A 21,425-nucleotide genomic window follows, 5' to 3' on the forward strand; every position below is an offset into this window, starting at 1 on the left:
TTTTGTGTCTGGATGTGAGTTGATAGAAATGACTTTTGAATTAGGATATTTTGAATTAGGATACAAGATATTGCTTGATGCCGTAATAACTTACGTAAAATTAGATATATATATAACCGCGTCTAATCCTTAACAAAAGCAAATAAAGATTCTATGCAATTCTATTTTATTCTAATGTGCAGGTGTATGAAAAGCGGCCGTAAAAATCATTGTCATCGGACATCAATTTACAAAATATATTATCTTTCAAAATAAATCTATACTAATATTAAAAAGCTGAAGAGTTTGTTTGTTTGAACGCGCTAATCTCAGGGTTCAAATTGAAAAATTATTTTTGCGTTGAATAAACCATTTGTCGAGGAAGGCTTTAGGCTGTATAACATCACGGTGCAACTACAAAGAGCAAAGAAATAATGGAAAATGTGCAAAAAACGGGGAGAATTATTCATCCTTGAGGTCTTTAATAATGCCCAAAATAACTATTTCACGCGGACGAAGTCGCGGGCACAGCTAGTCAATAATATAGTCGAAAGTCTAAAAAAGCTCACAACATAGCAACATTTACAGTAGAATTTTCCATTGTAGCGATATAAATATTAATAATCATTTGCCAACATAACAATTAGCGAGTTATCTAAGCAACACGTGTATAAATTAGAGTAAAGTGATAAACTTATTTTTATAAGACAAACGCCCAAAATATATATATTTATTATCACCGTTTACGAATACACATAAACATATCACGTCTTTCTCTCTTAAGAGGTAGACAGAGCCGTGTTCAGCTGATGATGGATTTGAGCACAGAACACAGATATTACTAAGATTCATAGATAGTTACAGGTTGCATACATATATGCATATACAGGTGTACTGAAATAAAAGAATAGTACCTACCACTACATCTCTTCCCCATGGATGTCGTAAGAGGCGACTAAGGGATAGGCTTAATAAACTTGGTATTCTCCATTCAGGCGATGGGCTAGCAACCTGTCACTATTTGAATCGCAATCTTTATTATTAAGCCTATTGGCTGAACGTGGCCTATCAGTCTCTCAAGACTGCTGGCTGTGTCTATTCCGCAAGGAATATAGACGTGAATAAATGAATGAATAAAAGTAAACAAACTCAATATGACTATTTGTCGAAAAAGTAGATTTAAGAGTGAAATGAATTAAGAAACTTTATAATGATTCCTTTAGTAATTAACTATAAAAATATAATATAAATATTAATATATTTATTTATCTCGCTCTGCGCCAACGCCAATCTCCTGTTTGGTTTCCTTTTCCACCCAAAGGTTGACTGGAAGAGATTGCTTTAGCGATAAGTCCGCCTTTGTACCATCTCTGTCTGTTTTTTGCTGTTTTGAATGTTTTACTGTTATTTAAATAAACTTTATTTCTCTCTACAATCTTTCTTCTTAAAAATAAATAGATGGTAAGATTGTGAGAGACTGGCGTCTGAACTAAGCTGAGCTATTACCTCATCATTAATGTTATAATTTTGAAATTTATTTTACAATGGAAAAATGGAATGTACCTACATAATCTTCTACGTTAAAATGAATATAAAATTGTACAGTCAATAAATTTAATACGAACATACATATAATCATGTCTATATCCCTTGCGGGGTAGACAGAGCCAACAGTCTTGAAATGACTGATAGGCCACGTTCAGCTTTTTGGCTTTAAGATAGAATTGAGATTGAAATAGTGACAGGTTGCTAGCCCATCACCTAAAAGAATAATCCCAAGTTTATAAGCCTATCCCTTAGTCACCTTTTACGACATCCATGGGAAAGAGGGAGTGGTCCTATTCTTTTTCTATTGGTGCCGGGAATCACACGGTTATAAATAAATTGAATAAATATTTTAAAAAATACCAATGGAATGTAGGTACGCACCTATCTACGTTAAAATAAATATAACATTATTCAGTCAATAAATTTACTAATAAATACAAAAAAAAAAACAAATACAAATGTCAATGTATTCCCTTAAAAAATAAGTATAATTTATAACCAGCTTTAAAAATGATGGTCAGATGTTTTTGTCCCAAAGTGCCTTCTTTTCTTCACTCAATAATAATTCAAGTAAATACAATTATTTTTGCCGTAATTTTGCCGTAAATTTTGTCATTTATTGTCTTTTCAATCGGCCTTAGAAAGGTTCTTCAGTTGCTTTTGTTTAAATTATCGCACGCAGTTCCCCGAATCAAATCCGGTATATAACCCCTGAAAATAAATATTATCCGGTTATTTCAAAAAAGTTTCGACGTGCCGTGTGGTTCCCGGCACTATTAGAAAAAAGAATAGGTAGCACCACTCCATCTCTTTCCCATGGATAGACGTAAGAGCCGACTAAGGGATAGGCTTTTAAACTTGGGATTCTTCTTTTAGGCGACAGGCTAGCAACCTGTCACTATTTGAATCCCAATCATCAAAACAGCTGAACGTGGCCTATCAGTCTTTTCAAGACTGTTGGCTCTGTCTACCCCGCTAAGGATATAGACGTGATCATATGTATGTATGTTGTAAGGATCTACCCCGCAAGTACGTACGTAACGACCAGTATATGTAAAAAATGTGGTTCCAGAATTTCTGTCTGTATGTATGTTTTTACTCGTATCACGCGAAAACTCTTGCTATGATTTTAATTCGTTCTCTGCCATGTTAAGTTTGGTTCAACTTAAAAACTATCAAAATAAACATTTCTCCTCCCACCGTAGGGGGTGAAACGGGGGTCAGATATTTGTATTGAGATTGTCAGTGAATTTTTACGGCGAACCAAGTCGCAGGCAATAGTTAGTCATAAACACGGTATTTAAATATCTGACCCCCCGTTTCACCCCCAACGGTGGGACGAGAAATGTTTATTTGAAAGACTATACGAACCTGTGTATGTAATAATTAGTCTCTAGCGGATTAAGGTTGGAATACACGATCCGCGGTATCTGATTCACCAGCACCCACACATCGTCACCAACTACCTTTAAATCTGAAATTTAAATTAATTTCTTTTTTATTCTTTTATAGTTTAAGTTTGTGCCGTGCGGTTCCCGGCAAGAGGTAAAAAAAATAGGCGCAATCCATCTATCACTTAGTCGTCTTTTACGATATCCACATGGGAAAGAAATGGAGCGGTCCAATGTTTTTTTTTAATTGGTGCCGGGAACCACACGGCACTTAGTCTTGCATAGACTTGGTTAAAGTCTTGTTTCCTGATATAACGTATCATGATCAAATTAAGTACGTCCTGGCAAAGGGTCAGGTCAAGTGTACCCGAAACCGCCGAGCTTGCATCACGAGAGTTATGAATGTGGATGAAGCGAAGGAAGTATGCAGAGATCGTGGCAAGTGGAAAAATGTATTCTGTGCCTACCCCTCCGGGAAAAAGGCGTGATTTTATGTATGTATGTATGTACCTGATATATAATCCAGTTTCTCATGATCCTGGGCTAGTATGTATGTATGTATGTCCCTGATATAGATATGATGATATGATAGTGCCGTGTGGTTCCCGGCACCAATACAAAAAAGAATAGGACCACTCCATGTCTTTCCCATGGATGTCGTAAAAGGCGACTAAGGGATAGGCTTATAAACTTGGGATTCCTTTTTAGGCGATGGGCTAGCAACCTTTCACTATTTGAAACTCAATTCTATCATTCAGCCAAATAGCTGAACGTGACCATTCAGTCTTTTCAAGACTGTTGCCTCTGTCTAGCCCACAAGGGATATAGACGTGACTATATCTATGTATGTATGTATCTATGTACCTGATATATAAACCAGTTTCTCATGATCCTGGGCTACTATAGCCACGTTCTTCGGCTTCAGCGACGTCGCAACGTTCCAACAAAGGATGGCGTCTTGGGCTACATTTGCGAATAATAGGGTTTTGCTCTGTGCGTGGTAGTCGTGTGACCCGCTCTGTGTTAGACGGCCGCGGTCGCCCAATGGCTGAAAAATGGAAAAAAAAACATTTTTAGGAAAAAAAGGTATATACTATGAACCGATATTTTTCTTTTACATACATACATACATATGGTCACGTCTATATCCCTTGCGGGGTTGACAGAGCCAACAGTCTTGAAAAGACTGATAGGCCACTTTCAGCTGTTTGGCTTTATGATGGAATTGAGATTCAAATAGTGACAGGTTGCTAGCCCGTCGCCTAAAAAAGCATCCCAAGTTTGTAAGCCTATACCTTAGTCGCCTTTTACAACATCCATGGGAAAGAGATGGAGTGGTCCTATTCTTTTTTGTATTGGTGCCGGAAACCACACGGCACTATATATATGTGTATGTATTTAAATATATACATACATGTTAGTATTTATTTAAATACATACACATATGTATATATACTACTCTGTCAAGAAAGTAGCAGGAAAAGATCAATAATACACAAACTGTTTGTTATTCATCCAAATTTATTTTATCACCTTCAAAATATGCTCATTTAGAAACGATACACTTACGCCAACGAATAATCCAATCATCAAAACATTTTTTAAACGCTGTTTTCGGAATTGAGGTCAGTTCTCGCCGCGAATTCTCTTTTATGTCTTCTACCGATTGAAAACGGGTGCCACGAAGTGGTAATTTGAGTTTAGGAAAAAGAAAAAAGTCGGCTGGAGCCATATCTGGTGAATATGGTGGTTGCTCGATGGTATTTGTTGAGTGTTTGGTTAAAAATTCGTTCACAAATCTGGCCTTTTTCGTCGGATTTGCTCTCTTAAACGCCGCATAACACTCAAATAATATTCCTTATTTACCGTTTGACCTTCCGGCAAGAATTCCGAGTGCACAACACCGCGATAGTCAAAGAAAACAGTCAACATGACTTTGACTTATGAACGACTTTGGCGTGGTTTTTTCGGTTTCGGTTCAGTTGGAAGGCGCCACTCCGAAGCTTGTTGACTAGTTTGCATCTCAAACTCGTAAACCCACGTCTCGTCACCAGTAACAATGCGTTTCATGAATGTTGGGTCGGAATTGACTCGTTCTAGCATGTCCTCAGCGACTCTCATGCGATTGAGTTTTTGAAAAAAATTCAGGTCTTTTGGGACTAGCCGAGCGGCAACATGTTTCATACCCAAATTATTAGTTAAAATGGTACGGATCGACTCGTGAGATACAGAAAGTTCGGTGGCTATCTCTCTCAAAGTTGAATGAGGATTTTCAGTCACTATTTCCTTCACTTTTGCGATGTTAACTTCAGTTGCAGACGTTGATGGCCTACCAGAGCGAGGCAAATCTTCCATCACAGCTCGACCGCTTTTGAACGCTTTGTACCACTCATAAGCACGAGTTTTTGATAAAGTCGATTCACCGCAAGCCTTCTGTAACATTTTCAGTGACTCCGAACACGATATTCCATTGGCAATGCAAAATTTAAGACAAACTCTTTGTTCGATGTTTTTATCCATTATGAAATTAGCAATACACACTAGATATGATATAACTAAAAATAGCACTGTATTTAATGTAAACAACAGATGCAACTCAAACTCCGCGCCAAAATGGAAAACAGTTGTGCCAATCTAACAACAACAAAAAAAACAAAAATTTGAATTTGGAACCATAAATAAATAATCCATTCCCGATACTTTTCTGACTGAATGTAACAACATACATAAAAATCACGCCTCTTTCCCGGAGAGGTAGGCAGAGACTACCTCTTTTCACTTGCCACGATCTCTGCATACCTACTTCCTTCGCTTCATCCACATAACTCTCTTCATGCAAGCTCGGCGGTTTCGGGTACTTTTGACCTGACCCTTTACCTTACCTTACCCCTCCTTTGTATGTATTTATATGTATTATATATAGATATATATTCTGTGTGCATTGTATTACGTTTAAACATTTATTTCTCTCGCTCTGCGCCAACGCCAATCTCCTGTTTGGATTCCTTCCACCCAAAGGTTGACTGGAAGAGATTGCATTAGCGATAAGTCCGCCTTTGTACCATCACTGTCTGTTTTGTATGTTTTACTCATATGGTGCAATAAAGAGTTTTATCTATCTATCTATTTAATATCCCCCATTTTCTTCGTCTGTATGTACCTATGCGTTAACCTCGGAAAGTTGTTGTCGGATTTCATTCCTATTTGAAATGTTGGAGAGAGGGTTTTCGGAAAAAGGTTTATGTCTATAAATACTACTCGTGCGCAGACTGGGCGGGTCGCTAGTAATATAAATTGTAGTATTATAAATGTGAAAGTGTGTTTGTGTGTTTGTTTGTCTGTCTTTCACGTCAAAACCACTGAACCGAGCTTTATAAAATTTTGCATACATATAGTGTGGAGTATGGAGAAGGAATATACTTTTCAGGAAGGTTGAGCTGCTGGCGAAAGCTATTTTTTTACATACATACATACGTATGGTCACGTCTATATCCCTTGCGGGGTAGACAGAGCCAACAGTCTTGAAAAGACTGAATGGCCACGTTCAGCTATTTGGCTTAATGATAGAATTGAGATTCAAATAGTGACAGGTTGCTAGCCCATCGCCTAAAGAAAAATTCCAAGTTTGTAAACCTATCCCTTAGTCGCCTTCTACGACATCCATGGGAAAGAGATGGAGTGGTCCTATTCTATTTCATTGGTGCCGGGAACCACACGCCTATTTTTAAATTTGTTAATTTTATCTTCTTCCTCCTGGCTTTAGCCCCGGTTGCATCCTCAACACTCTGGAGAGGAGCCCGGGGTATACCTTTGACCATGGATCCTGGATTGGGTGAGATACCCTGGCCGGGATTCGAACCCGGGACCTCCGGTGTCACAGACAAGCGTAAAACCGCTGCGCCACAGAGGACGTCTAATTAGCATATCTATACTAATATTATAAAGCTGAAGAGTTTGTTTTGTTTGTTTGTTTAAACGCGCTAATCTCAGAAACTACTGAACCGATTTGAATAATTCTTTCACTGTTAGATAGTCTATTTATCGAGGAAGGCTAAAGGCTACATTTTATCCCGGATTTCCTACGGGAAACGTCAACAATGCAGGTGAAAGTTGAATGAGTCGGCCATCTGAGAGCTTTCCACGCGAACGCTGCGCAAACCAACAAAGAAATAGTAAAACAATGTACTAAAGATGTGAAGTACTCATTTTTTGCCACAAAAAAGTCCGTGAGAGCATATATCTATCTCTTAAGGTTTACTTACAATAACCACTTTTATGTTAATTTTTAAGATAATTTTTTATAAGTTATTTTGAAACCAATTTTCTTTAATTCATTATTAATCCTTATCCAAATAAATATGTTTATTACTTTCGGCTTTTCATGTAGACTAAAATCGCCATTTACAGTATATAAATCAGACGAATAGGTTTTGCGATATAGTCGTTATAAGCAATTTGCAGCGAAACATTTAATACGGCGAACCAGCGTTCTTTCTAATACGCGTGACCGCCTGACCTCTCACCCTAAACGCATATAACGGTCTCCGTTCGGTCGCGGGTAATGATGTGGGCCAAGTCGTCGCCAAGTCGCATAACAATTAGCAGCTATAATTGATAAAGCCGAGGAGGATGTTTGCAAAAATAAATATGATGCCCAAAATAACTATTCCACGCGGACGAAGTCGCGGGCACAGCTAGTGTATGTATACAAAGTTAACAAACAAACTAACAGTAACAAGTCCTTTAATATCCTTCGTCTTCTTCTTCAGATTCTCCGTGTTGATGAAGAATTCCTGGGTGGAAATCAGGGGGTGGTAGTAAGCTGTCCTGGAGCCGTCAGCCCTGGGGTCAGACAGGGCTATGCTGAACAGCCCGTCTTTCCAATTTATGGTGTTGTCTGTGAATAAAAAAAAAACATCAAAATAGTAAGTAAGCAAATGCTTAATTGTTCACTAAAGGAGTAAATTACAAATATAAAACAGTAGTACAGTACATGGATGTCGTTAAAGGCGACTAACGAATAGGCTTATAAACTAGAGATTCTTCTTTAAGGCGATGGACTAGTAACCTATCACAATTTGAATCTTAATTCTAATATTTAGTCAAACAGCAGAAAAGATGGACTGGTTATATTCTGAAGTGCCGTAAACCACACGGCAAAAAAACACACAACACACCTGCTACGGTAAAATTCAAGGCGGCTTCATCATGAACGAAGCTGGTGTGATCAATTCTCCAGCTGTCTCTTTCCCTCATAGAGAATACGATGAGGCCATTGGTCGCCAAATCGTTTATGTATGCGTACGCGTCGTTGCAAGTTTGGGGATTCACGTCTACGGTTATTGAGGTTAGACCTGGAATCAATACATAAAATATAAATAAATTTATACGCGACAAATTACACAGTTAATAGATTTAATAAATATCTACACTAATAATATTATAAAGAGGAAAACTTTGTTTGTTTGTTTGTTTGGTTGTAATGAATAGGCTCTATAACTACTGGACCGATGTTAAAAATTCTTTCACCATTCGAAAGCTACATTATCCACGAGTAACATAGACTATATTTCATTTTGGAAAAAAATAGGGTTCCGTAATATATTTGGATTTTTCGGACACAAACTGAAAAAAATCAACCAAAAAGTTACTTATTTTGCGTACGCTGCCTAAACTACAAAAGATAGAACCATAAAATGTTTTAATTAATTGTAGATCTTATAAATATCTACAAAAAAGTCCGCGACACACTATACCTATCTATGTCGAGTGAGGCACAACAACCACATTTTAATTTAAAAATCTTGAATTTTTTTTGGTCAACATTTAAACGCATTTTTTTTACTCATGCTATTAATCCTTATCAAAATAAATTTTCATTTTCAACATATTCATCAATAAGTACAGTTTATGTAGATAATATTTGGTCTTTGAATGATTAAAATTGGACGTTTGGTTTTGAAGTTGTGGTGAAATTAAAATATTACGATTTCTGCTGCACGGCCCGTTGCGAAGTGGGCGTCACCAAGGCCAGGGGTTAAAAATGTTAAAATTGATAGGGTCGGGGTTCCCAGACCATCAGTATATTTTGTTAGCTGAAAATAATTCAGTATCAAATATTGTTTATAGAGAAGCTGTATGTAATTTTGTTATGTATCCTAAAACAACAGGTTGCACTGCGGGACTGCAGGCAGAAGTGACACTTTTGCCGGGAGCAAGACTTAGTTCGCCGCTTTGCGGGCGGTCCTTTAGCTAGTTCTAATAGAGATATATTTAGTATCGGCTGTGCATCCGTGCGAAGCCGGGGCGGGTCGCTAGTAAATAAATATATACGGGACAAATTACACTGATTGAGTTAGCCTCGAAGTAAGTTCGAGACTTGTGTTACGATATACTAACTCAACGATACTATATTATATAATAAATACTTATATAGATAAACATCCAAGACCCAGACCAATCAGAAAAAGTTCTTTTCTCATCATGCCCTGGCCGGGATTCGAACCCGGGACCTCCGGTGTTACAAGCGTACTACCGCTGCGCCATAGAGTCCGTTAATAACGTCTTTATCCTTTACCAGGTAAACAGAGCCAACAGTTTTACAAAGACTGAAAGGCCGCGGGATTCAAATAGTGACAGGTTGGTAGCCCGTCGCCTAAAAGATGAATCCCAAGTCTATGAAATCTAACCCTTAGTCGCCTTTTACGACAACCATAGGAAAGAGATGGAATGGTCCTATATTTTTTATGTAGATATATATATAAAAACAAAAATACTGACCGATGTCTGCACTTTAAAATATATATAATACTTTATATGAAACTCAATTCTATCATTAAGCCAAACAAGTGAACGTGGCCTATCATTATTTTCAAGTCTATCTGGTTCTGTCTACCCGCATGGGATATAGACGTATATATATGTATGTTTGCATTTACCTGCAGACGTCCTTTCGTTCACTAAGTCCGTAGCTTTCAGTTGGTATCTTAATATCTGTTTGTTTGTATGTAAATCATAAACTAGGATCGCTGGCGGCTTCAGCTGTTTTCTACCATCTGTAAGAGATTAGTGAAAATTTAAATTAAACATTTTTATGTACAAGTACAAGAATACCCGAAACCGCCGAGCTCGCGTAAAGACAGTTATGATTGTGGAACGAAGCGAATAGAAGCAAGTATTAATAAATGAATTGAAACTAAAATCAATGCTGAATTCTATGACTTATTCTTCCACCTGGCTTTAGTCCCGGTTGCATCCTTTTGACAAAAAAAAAAAGGAAATGTAGCGGGCTTAATGCCGTTTAGCATTCTCTACCAGACGAAAGTATCTTGACCAAATTAAGGCCTGGCAAAGGCCTGCATCAACAGAATTATGAATGTGGATGAAGCGAAGGAAGTATGCAGAGATCGTGGCAAGTGGAAAGATGTAATTCCGCCCACCCCTTCGAGAAATGGTGTGATTTTACGTATGTTTGTATGTATTTTAAATTAGCTTTCGTCCGCAGGTTCACCCGCATAATTTTAGCGCCATCTACAATAAGCTACAAATTTAACGTCATCTACTTACAAAACCGAGGAAATTAGCACTACCTACTACTTATAAATAAATAAATATATACAGAACAAATTACACATATTCGAAGTGAGTTCGAGACTTATGTTACGAGATACTAACTCAACGATAATACATATATTTTATAATAAATTCTTATATACATAGATAAACATCCAAGACCTAATCAGAAAAAGTTTTTTTCTCATCATGCCCTGGCCGGGATTCGAACCCGGGACCTCCGGTTTCATAGACAAGCGGTAAAATTTGATAAATTTGCATTTGGTCCTATCGCGTCGGATTGCTTTGTAGCAATATTGAAAAGACAAATATAGCGAGGACTGTGTTTTCATATTGCTATAGAAAATTGCATGTACATAGTTCCGGTGTAAATAAGTAGTTATATTGCCCAACGCAAAGTCCACAATGCAGTCTATTATTCGATTACAGAAAGACATTTTGTCGCGTATAATAAACGCTCATAATAAATATAAGAACACAACTAAAGAGATTTTGACTGAATATTTTTTAGAAACGAGATTGCATTGTTTAGAAGAACATTGGAAACAATTTTCAGAAAAACATCAAAACTTATGTATGGATTATGATAAGTTAGATCAAAGTTCCTATGTACAAGAAGATGTGTATTCGAAATGCGAAGACGAGTATATAGAATTTAAATGTCAATTAAAGGAATCTCTCAGACAATTAAATGAGAAAAATATAAATAGCAATCAAAGATGTTGTAACGACCCCCCTACCCCCCTTATATTATTATAATTATTTAAAATTAATTTATTAATTATTTATTTATATTTTATTTTTGTAATTACTTTTAAACGACACCAAATTGCGACGCCCTAACAAATAAATAATTAAAATACTATTATAATATAATACGCTCTTTTTACGACACCAACGTAATAAATAATATAACGCAATACCTAAGGACCCTTTATAATTAAATTTTCCCTATTTCTTATTTCCTAATGTGATTTCTTAATATGGCCAATAGCACGTGATCGTAGTGGTATTTCCCTGGTTGTATAGCCGATATAACCTCAGACTCTACGAAGTCTACATATCCTAGAACAACCCTAGTGAACCTATATGACCTAACTCTGTCTGATTACTAAAAATATAAATAGGAACTTATAATGTAGGTAAATAGAGGGTAATTAAATATTCAAGTTTTCCAATATTTTTATCCAGATTGGAAAAGCATATAGTATATATTTCACTTCAACACTCGAGCTTCTAGTTATAGGTAATATACGTATTTTATTAAGTATGGAATTACACAATGGTATGATATTTAAATGAGCATTTGAACTTTCGGATATAGGCATATTAGGTAAATATTGAGGTACTGATATGACGTCACATCAGCATTTGAGCTTTCAGGTATAGGCATACGTTTATATAAATTAATATGAAATACAGATTGACATGTTCCCAGCATTTGAACTTTCAAGTATAGATAACCATTTATATTCAATATGAATATACAGAAATACATGTTTGCAGCATTTGAGCTTTCGGGTATAGGCATATGTAAGTACAAAATGACAACACATCAGCATTTGAGCTTTCGGGTATAGGCATATGTAAGTACAAAATGACAACACATCAGCATTTGAGCTTTCGGGTATAGGCAGCGACCCCTCCCCGTCGCTACCGGTGGATCGCGTCACCAGACGGGGTAATCCTCCCCCCCAGCTCATTCATATTTTCTCAAGTCAATCAAATTCAAAGAGACCTTGTAAGTCTGTATGTCAATACTGTCGAAGTAAGTCAAAGTCCTGTCAAGGGACGAGAGGAGAGACAAAATGTCTCCAAGCGATATTACCTTATTCTACAATGCAGCATTAGCTTGCCATTGCAATGAGCTGAATTAATATTTTTAACTAATTTAATCTTTGGTATGTCATCAGGAAAGGTAATATCTAATCTCCGAAGGAGAATACACAATACAGTCAGTCATCAAAGGGGTAGTCAATCATTTTAGGTATAATAATACATAGTAAGAATAGGTGTAATTCCTAGACATGCGAATATTAGATGATAATAACCTTATTGCAATAAGTTTTCATTACTTATTTTGGATTCGAACAAACGAAGGTAGTTTATAGAATCGGCCTTCAATAGACCCTGCATTTTAATGATTTAAAGATTATGTGGTAAATATAAGTAGTTGATAGTTATATCCAAAGCATTCATGGCTTTAATTATTTAAACATACGTTATAAATGTATTTCCTCACTTGGTTAATCTTGGCAAAATGATCACAAAAGTAGGTAAGTGTCTGATTGTTTCTCATATAAAACCATAGGTTGTATAAAATAAGTGAAAATATTTCATTCACTAAAAGTTGTAAGGGTGTTTCCCCTGAGATGATCTCATATGAGAATAATTCAGATAAAAGACTTTCTAGACTTGATTGCGTATAATCTAAATCTATGTCCAACTCCACTGCTTTGCCTCGAAGAATTACGGACGACCAGTTTCACTGATCAGATCAGATCATAGCTCTCAAAATCCGGAAATAATCCTTTTGAATAATAATTAATTAATATTTATTTTTCAAAGATACATTTCACTCAAGACCAAGCAAGCCAGAAATATTCAAATTTCATAGTAGATAATATATTATTGACTTTGGATCAACTTCCAACCCAAGCAAGGAATTCAACACATATTTATATCAATTTCATTATTCGAATTCAAATAAATAATAAAATAAAAATAATGGAATTCTTTCACCCGTTTCCAGTAACCGCCTTCCAGAATCCACTTCACTCATCACTTATCGAATAAAATTATATTAATTAAAATAATATCGAAACCGGTTCTCGCGCGTAATTACTATGCATGCGCGTGCGCAAGTCTATCGCGTTTTAGGCTTGTCTACCCCGTTATCTGGCCAGATTCCGTCCGTCCCAACCGTTCGCGACTGAACCCCACGGATTCAGCATCCCCGACCCCTAACCGATACTCATAGGCCGATTGAGATCGACTCTTTGACCTACTGATCCAGCCTGATTCCCTAGCTCCCGGATCGAGACCGTCCCGACTCCGAATGATCCTTTAACAAACTTCCAATTTGCTTTTGTTAAAATATGGGCGTGACCCTAACTAAGACGCCAACAACTTATTAACCAATTAGCGTTTCACACGTTTTTGTCAAGCAAGCCCTTTGTCCTTGCACGGCGGAATTAAATATACATACATATGGTCACGTCCACATCCCTTGCGGCCTTACAGAGCCAACAGTCCCGAAAGGACCGAACGGCCACGTTCAGCTATTTGAATTAAATATATTATTAGAATATTATAAAATTGATTTAAATATTAAAATAAATTTGTGATAAAATATTTGAGAATGAAATAACGTGTGCAAATATCTTGGACCGTTACAATGTAATCCCGCTTCATCAATTAAGTTGCCAAGAATTACTATTCCCATATTTTCAGGCGAGTACACGGAATGGACTTCATTTCGGGAGTTGTTTTTGTCCATGATTCACCATAATGATAACCTGAATTCTGTTCAAAAATTACACTACTTAAAAGCTCACCTTTGCGGCGAAGCTGAACAATTAGTCAGACATGTGCCGATTACTGCTGAAAACTATAGCCACTGCTGGACTACATTAGAATCACGTTATAACAATAAAAGGTATTTATGTAACTGTATTTTGCAGAGATTATTCAACCAGCGAAATCTAACGGTAGAGTCTTCGGCTGGAATCAAAGAAATTACCAACAATACATCTGATTGTTTAGCTGCGTTGAGTAACTTAGGTGTTAACATAAGCACATGGGATAGTATCATTATTTTTCTAGTGAGTTCAAAACTAGACCCTGAGACAAAAAAGCAATGGGAGCTTCATTCTGTAGCTGACAATCGCACTGAATTGCCTACGTTCAAACAATTTCAAGAATTTTTGACAAGTCGATTTACGGCGCTGGAGTTTATTCAACCATTTGGTACGTCAGAACAAAGCACAGATAGCGCGAAGTTAAGCAATGTAAATAGTATGAAAACATTCCATGTATTTAGGATGGTTTGCGAATTTTGTGGTGACAGTCACAAACTTTGTTTTTGTAAAAAGTTCGCTCAAGAGTCCTATGAAATACGTCATAATTTTGTAAATAGTAGAAATATGTGTTATAATTGTTTAGGGGGAAACCATTGTTTAACTCAATGCAGAGTAACTTTTAATTGTAAGATATGTAAAAAAAGACATCATACTCTTCTTCACCCCCCTGAGATCTCATGTGTAAATGCCACAAAATATAATACAACTAATTCTAATGATATTGCATCTTCTTACGTTAGCGATGTTAAACATGTGGCTGAAGACGTACTTTTAGCTACTGCTCAAGTGCATGTAGAGTCGAATTCCGGTAACTATCACGTAGTACAAAGTTTAATAGATCAGGGTTCTCAAGTCTCATTTATTTCAGAAAAAGCTGTTAAAATTTTACAACTACGTAAGGAACCTACAAAACGCGTTATAGTGGGTCTAGGAGGTGATCAAAAAACGATGGTTTCTGATTATCAGGTACAGTTAAAAATTCAATCACGACTTAATCCGAAAACAGAAGTTTATGTAAAGGCTTTTGTTTTGAAGCAAATCACATCATATATTCCTAATAAAAAATTACGACCGTTTAATTGGCCCGAACTCAATTATATTGCTCTTGCGGATCCCATGTATTCAGTCCCCAATAATATTGATTTGCTTCTCGGTGCAGATGTGATGAGCAAAATAGTACAAGAAGGCATTTTGAGAGGCCCACCTGGAGCGCCTGTAGCGCAGTGTACGAAGTTAGGTTGGCTTTTATTTGGTCCAATTGGATAGCAACACAATATTGTTTTAATTTAAATATGAAAATAATTATTGGTATAGAAGTTCATGGTTTTGTTAACTTAGTATTATGTAGTTTAAAAAGATGGTTTGTAAGATCAATTATTATATATTTTCGAGTTCATTACAAAGATCCTAGTTTTATTTAGTGCTTTAACATTTGGTTTTTACTCCGGTTTCATTGACCAAATTTCATAGACTTGGGATTCATCTTTTAGGCGACGGGCTACCAACCTGTCACTATTTGAATCCCGCGGCCTTTCAGTCTTTGTAAAACTGTTGGCTCTGTTTACCTGGTAAAGGATATAGACCTTTGAGCCACAGAGGCAATCAAATATCAAATATAAATATAAAAAACAACAAATTAAACGGCATGTAGGTACCTACAAAAAGCTACGAATTTAGCGCCACCTTAAAAAAGAATACAGAGTTTTTCGCAAATCCCACAGGAATTATAGTTTTTATCGGGATGAACGATACCCTACGTCCAGATGTTCGTCATATTGAAAGCATACGACGAAAGTCTTTATCAAATCGAATGAAATGAAGAGAGCGATGAAAGTGAATGAAACGAATGAAATCTAAAGGCGTGCAAAGATATAATTATACTTACTGGGAACTTCAAGAAGTCCAGTATCAATTATCCACAGCCGATGACAGGCGTCGACTCTAGGCCTGTACACGGAGATAGGTCTGTCGCACTCATGACTGGGATACGGCCGCAGTGGAGGTGCTGGTGAGCCGTCCAGTTTAATGTAGTTCAGTGTTGATGGTATCCCTGAACATGTCAGAGGGTTTAACTTGGTCCTCTATCTATTGGCATAAAATTTTGTGCCATAATTTTACATGGCATAGATACCTTTGTTTAGTCTGATAATTGTAACGCACAATATTATTTGGCATAACTTTATAGGCATATTTCTTTAAGAATACCTACTTGTATTAGCATAACCTAACCTAACCTAAGAAGTACTCGCTTTATAGCGCATAATGGATATTTTCAATGCAGGGATCGTGACCAGTGGAAACGTGTAGTTTCTGCCTACCCCAAAGAGGCGTGATTCAACGTATGTATAGATATCTTGGATGCTAGGATCGTGACCAGTGAAAACGTGTAGTATCTGCCTACCCCAAAGAGGCGTGATCCAACGTATGTATAGATATCTTGGATGCTAGGATCGTGACCAGTAGAGGAAAGTCACCAAATATGGAATACCATTTTGTTTTTGGGATATAAAAAAAAAACTTCATATAAATTAAACCAGTTTAATGTTTTTACTAATCAGTCATACATTTATATGTAGTAATTAACGGCCTTTAATCAAATATATTAGTAATCAAATAAAAATCTAGCACAAAAAACAAAATCACAAATGAGTAACCAAATATGGAATAGGTACCCATAAATGGAATATAAGCATAAATCAACGTAACAATAACAAAAATGGACATTAATATCTTTGAGATCAATCAAATGAATATAACATATTGTAATAAATGAAAGAAGTTACATAATTACTTGCAAAAGTCACAGATCCAAGTATTTTGACGGCCTCTGTGGCGCAGCGGTAGTGCGCTTGTCTGCGACACCGGGGGTCCCGGGTTCGAATCCCGGCCAGGGCATGATGAGAAATGAACTTTCTCCGATTGGCCTGGGTCTTGGATGTTTATCTATATAAGTATTTATTATAAAATATAGTATCGTTGAGTTAGTATCTCGTAACACAAGTCTCGAACTTACTTCGAGGCTAACTCAATCAGTGTAATTTGTCCCGTAAAAAAAAAAAAAAAAAAAAAAAAAAAAAGTATCAAACTCTGGACCAGCACAATCATAATGTGCCCAGAGCCCACACATCAAGCATTTAATCCAGCTTTCTCCACTTTTATCCATGGAAAAAAGACTTGAACAAAACATACATTCTGCATCAGCAGAGTCAGGACGTTCTTGGTCCATCAACTCATCTTGTTCACTACCTTCACTAAACTGGATAACGTCTAGTTCCTCAAAGTCTTCTTCTTCACTATCATCCTTATTTTTCTTCGTTTGTTTGTTTCTCTTCGCAGTTTTCTTCTTATTCTTTGTCTTGACTAGTTTATTTTCTTTTTCTTGTCTCTTCATATTTTTATCTTCTAAATCATTTTCCTAGGCACTTGAAAATGCTGTGCCGCTTTCAAATACCCCATTTTCTTTTCCCGGACGAATTTTATAGCTTGTGCCATTTTTTCTTCATCCCAGGTTTTTCGTTTGGTTGATTGTGAACCGGACATTCTAAAAACAAACATTACATATATTTTTTTAAAGAAAAAATAGCAAGTATCTATCATTATGAAATATTAAGACCTAATTATGAAATATTCCATAATTAGACACCCACGACTGTCCATATTTGGATTTTTATACTAGTTCAAACTCTTCCAAATATTTTTTCAAGTCACAATATTTTAATGATAAAAGATCACAAAATGGTGAAATAAACATAATACCGATATACTAAATGGTATAACACTTTTGTATACAAACATAACAGCTGGTTATACTCATTTATTACTTACCTTTAAAATTTTCTGCACGATAACAAAATAAAACACGCCTGCCACACGTGAAGCGTTCGCGCAACTGACTCGATGGTGTGAGTGCGATAGTTAGTAGACCGAATGAAACAGAAGATGATCGAGTGTTGCATTTCTATACTTATAGTCTTAGAGAAATGAAGGTATTCCATATTAGGATACTATTCCATATTTGGTGACTTTCCTCTAAAATCATGTAGTTTCTGTCTACCCCAAAGAGGCGTGATCCGACGTATGTATAGATATCTTGGATGCAAGGAGGGTGACCAGTAAAATCATGTAGTTTCTGCCTACCCCAAAAAGGCGTGATTCATAGTATGCATCCAACAAACTCTTCGATGTAAGGATCGTGACCAGCCAAAAGTGTAGTTTTTGCCTACCCCAAAGAGGCGTGATACAACATATGTATGCAACCTACCATATCTTCGATGCGGGGATCGTGGAAACGTGTAGTTTCTGCCTACCCCAAAGAGGCGTGACACCTACCGTATCTTCGTCTCGGCACAGTGACAAAGACTCTATCGCTGTACACTTCAAATCCTACCGGGACATTGTTGTACTGAATGAAGTATTTCTCTAAATCTTCCACATCCTGAACGAAGTAGACGCTGCTGTTGGATATTTTTACATCTGCGTCTTTTTTGTCTGAAATCATCAATCAATCGCGTATTGATTCATTTATTCATATAGTCACGTGTGCCGTGTGGTTCCCGGCACCAATAGAAAAAAGAACAGGACCACTCCATCTCTTTCCCATGGATGTCGTAAATGGCGACTAAGGGGTAGGCTTATAACCCCGCAAGGGATATAGACGTGATTGTAGGTATGTATGTAGTCACGTCAATATCCCTCGCGGGGTAGACAGAGCCAGCAGTCTTAAAAGACTGATAGGCCACGTTTGGCTTAATGATAGAGTTGAGATTCAAATAGTGCCAGTTTGCCATCGTCTAAAAGAAGAATATCAAGTTTTCTTACTTAATCATTATCTTAGTCGCCTTTCACGACATCTATGGGAAAGAGCGGGTGTGGTCCTATTCTAAAAGTTCCGGGAACCACACGACATCTTTTTGTCTAAATGATCTCTCTCTATCTTAATAATAATAAAAAAATTTCGGTCTTCAAATTCATATTAAAAATTTTTAATCATTATTAGAACATCACTAATTGTCATATCATTTGGTTTCACATCATTGGTTCACGTCGAATAAATTAATCCTACTACTATTATAAAGGCGAAAGTTTGTATGGATGTTTGTTACTCTTTCACGCAAAAACTACTGAACCGATTACCATGAAATTTGGTATGTAGGTAGCTGAAGACCCAGAATAACACATAGGCTACTTTTTATCCCAGAGTTCCCGCGGGATTGATAGGGTTTCCATGCGGACGAAGTCGCGGGCGGCCTCTAGTTTAAACTAAATCCAATGCCGCTTCCAAAGCGTCAGTGCAGAAGTCAAAATCACAATAATCCAAAATTAGAATTAAAAAAGAAAATGTGAAAAAGAGAATTTGAATACTCACACAAGACTCCATGTATGTTGTAGGTAATCTGTTTCCACGAGGTCACTTCTCTTAGTTTTTCTTTGGCACAAAAACAAAGACCGCAGAAAAATACAATCAACAATGATCGCATGTTCACAGGTCACCGTCTTATCGTTAACTGAGTAAAACTTTTTAATCTTGACTGTAAAATAAAGTTAGTGAAAATCAAAAGCCGTTATAGCCTAAGAGCTAGTGAACCCTCCGAGTAACGGTGTTCCTGTAAGGCTAGAAATTTGTAGAGTGATGATTCATAGCACACCAAGGCCAAAAATCATGACCTGGCAGGCATCTGCCCTGCACGTCATCAACACTTTTATTTCTTAAAATGTAAAATACATAGGAAAAAAAACTTCCTGCTGTAAGCTTCAAAATTTAATATCATCTATTTTATTTATTGATAATTATAAAAACAAAATTGCCAGGCGATTAGAGTAAGCAAAAGTACCTGCCAGGTGCATCGAGAACTGCACAGTTTAGGAAGAAAAATAAACTTTCTTCTGTAAAGTTGAAATTTAAGTATATGTTTTGGTATATCATTTAGAAGAAATGTGTACAATGACAGGCGGTTCTGAACAGCATAAGACCTTGACAGGCGAAGGGAAAGATGCTAAGAACGTGCTAGTAAGAAGCGTTACGTAAATGCATGTAGTGTCAGTGACATGTAAGAAAGTTAAAAATTATAGATGCAATATACATACATATGGTCACGTCTATATCCCTTGCGGGGTAGACAGAGCCAATAGTCTTGAAAAGACTGATAGGCCACGTTCAGCTATTTGGCTGTAAGATAAAATTGAGATTCAAATAGTGACAGGTTGCTAGCCCATCGCCATTAGAGAGTTAGTATTTGTTCAACCAATGTTGTAAATATGTAGGATTTTTTTGGCAATTATTTGTTGTTTGAAGCCGTGTAATAAATTAATCTAAGTAACCTTTCATTTTAGTCGATGGACTAGCAACTTGTCGCTATTTGGATCTCAGTTCCATCTTTAAGTTTCAAGCTTTATTTCTGTAGACATATTGTTTTGTATATTATGACCATGACAATTTGCATTTTAAATATTTCATTGGGCTGCAGACTTATGATTCTGTATTAATGTAAATAAACGTTTATCTAGCCTAAAACCCGAACAGGCAGGACAGAGCCTTAAAATAGGTATCCGAATGTCACGATCGAGTCTTTGACTTTGTAAGTACTACAGAAATTGATCAGAATTGAAATAAAGACTGTGACAGGGTTTTGAATGTTACTCGACAATTTTCCTCCTTTCTTCTATCGTGTGAATCTAAAATTCCCGTTTTTCCTTTCCCGTGGGAATTATCGCAATTAAAAAAGCCTACGTTTGACTTGTGATATATGTAACTACATTTTTATGCCAAGTATGGAATTATTTAGTATAAGATGTAGAAGTAACTATGAAGAGCGTCGGTGATCGAATCGGTAAGGTACATACATACATACATATGGTCACGTCTATATCCCATGCGGGGTAGACAGAGCCAACAGTCTTGAAAGACTAAATGGCCACGTTCAGCTATTTGGCTTAATGATAGAATTGAGATTCAACTAGTGATAGGTTGCTGGCCCATCGCCTAAAAAGAATCCCAAGTTTCTAAGCCTATCCCTTAGTCGCCTTTTACGACATCCATGGGAAAGAGATGGAGTGGTCCTATTCTTTTTTGTATTGGTGCCGGGAACCACACGGCATCGGTAAGGTGCCTGGTTAAAATGCGTGATTCGCAGAAAGGCACAGGTTCAAATCCCACCTCGGCCATGTACCAATGACTATTTTTAAAGTCATGTATATTAGTTTGTTTTAATACTAACCGTGCCGTGTGGTTCCCGGCACTAAAACAAAAAAGAATAGCACCACTCCATCTCTTTCCCATGGATGTCGTAAAAGGCGACTTAGGGATAGGCTTATAAACATGGGATTCTTTTTTAGACGATGGGCTAGCAACCTGTCA

General features: G+C 36.8%; 1 protein-coding gene and 1 long non-coding RNA gene across 2 annotated transcripts; both read right to left on the reverse strand.

Annotated features, from left to right (window-relative positions):
- Positions 1 to 1,395: 1,395 nt before the first annotated feature.
- LOC106139476 (L-dopachrome tautomerase yellow-f2-like) lies at positions 1,396 to 19,569 on the reverse strand. Its single transcript, XM_060952401.1, has 9 exons — positions 19,437 to 19,569; positions 18,401 to 18,559; positions 15,957 to 16,121; positions 9,857 to 9,973; positions 8,096 to 8,272; positions 7,649 to 7,815; positions 3,783 to 3,966; positions 2,899 to 3,001; positions 1,396 to 2,238 (listed from the first exon to the last, which is right to left on the reverse strand). The coding sequence occupies exons 1-9, from the start codon at positions 19,546 to 19,548 to the stop codon at positions 2,178 to 2,180; spliced, it is 1,245 nt and encodes a 414-aa protein (XP_060808384.1). The 5' UTR covers positions 19,549 to 19,569; the 3' UTR covers positions 1,396 to 2,177.
- Positions 17,432 to 18,364, reverse strand: LOC132903650 (uncharacterized). Its single transcript, XR_009657462.1, has 2 exons — positions 17,897 to 18,364; positions 17,432 to 17,612 (listed from the first exon to the last, which is right to left on the reverse strand). It is a non-coding gene; the product is annotated as an uncharacterized LOC132903650 (long non-coding RNA).
- Positions 19,570 to 21,425: the final 1,856 nt, after the last annotated feature.

The sequence above is a fragment of the Amyelois transitella genome, chromosome 28 (assembly GCF_032362555.1).
Source record: "Amyelois transitella isolate CPQ chromosome 28, ilAmyTran1.1, whole genome shotgun sequence".
NCBI lineage: Eukaryota > Metazoa > Arthropoda > Insecta > Lepidoptera > Pyralidae > Amyelois > Amyelois transitella.

Excerpts from the sequence above, each read along its gene's own strand:
- LOC106139476 (XM_060952401.1), bottom strand. The coding sequence starts at position 19,548 with ATGCGATCATTGTTGATTGTATTTTTCTGCGGTCTTTGTTTTTGTGCC. Across the intron at positions 9,974-15,956 it reads TGGACTTCTTGAAGTTCCCA|ATGGTAGAAAACAGCTGAAG; the intron begins GTAAGTATAATT and ends AATCTCTTACAG. Across the intron at positions 3,967-7,648 it reads ATATTAAAGGACTTGTTACT|CCATTGGGCGACCGCGGCCG; the intron begins GTTAGTTTGTTT and ends TCCATTTTTCAG.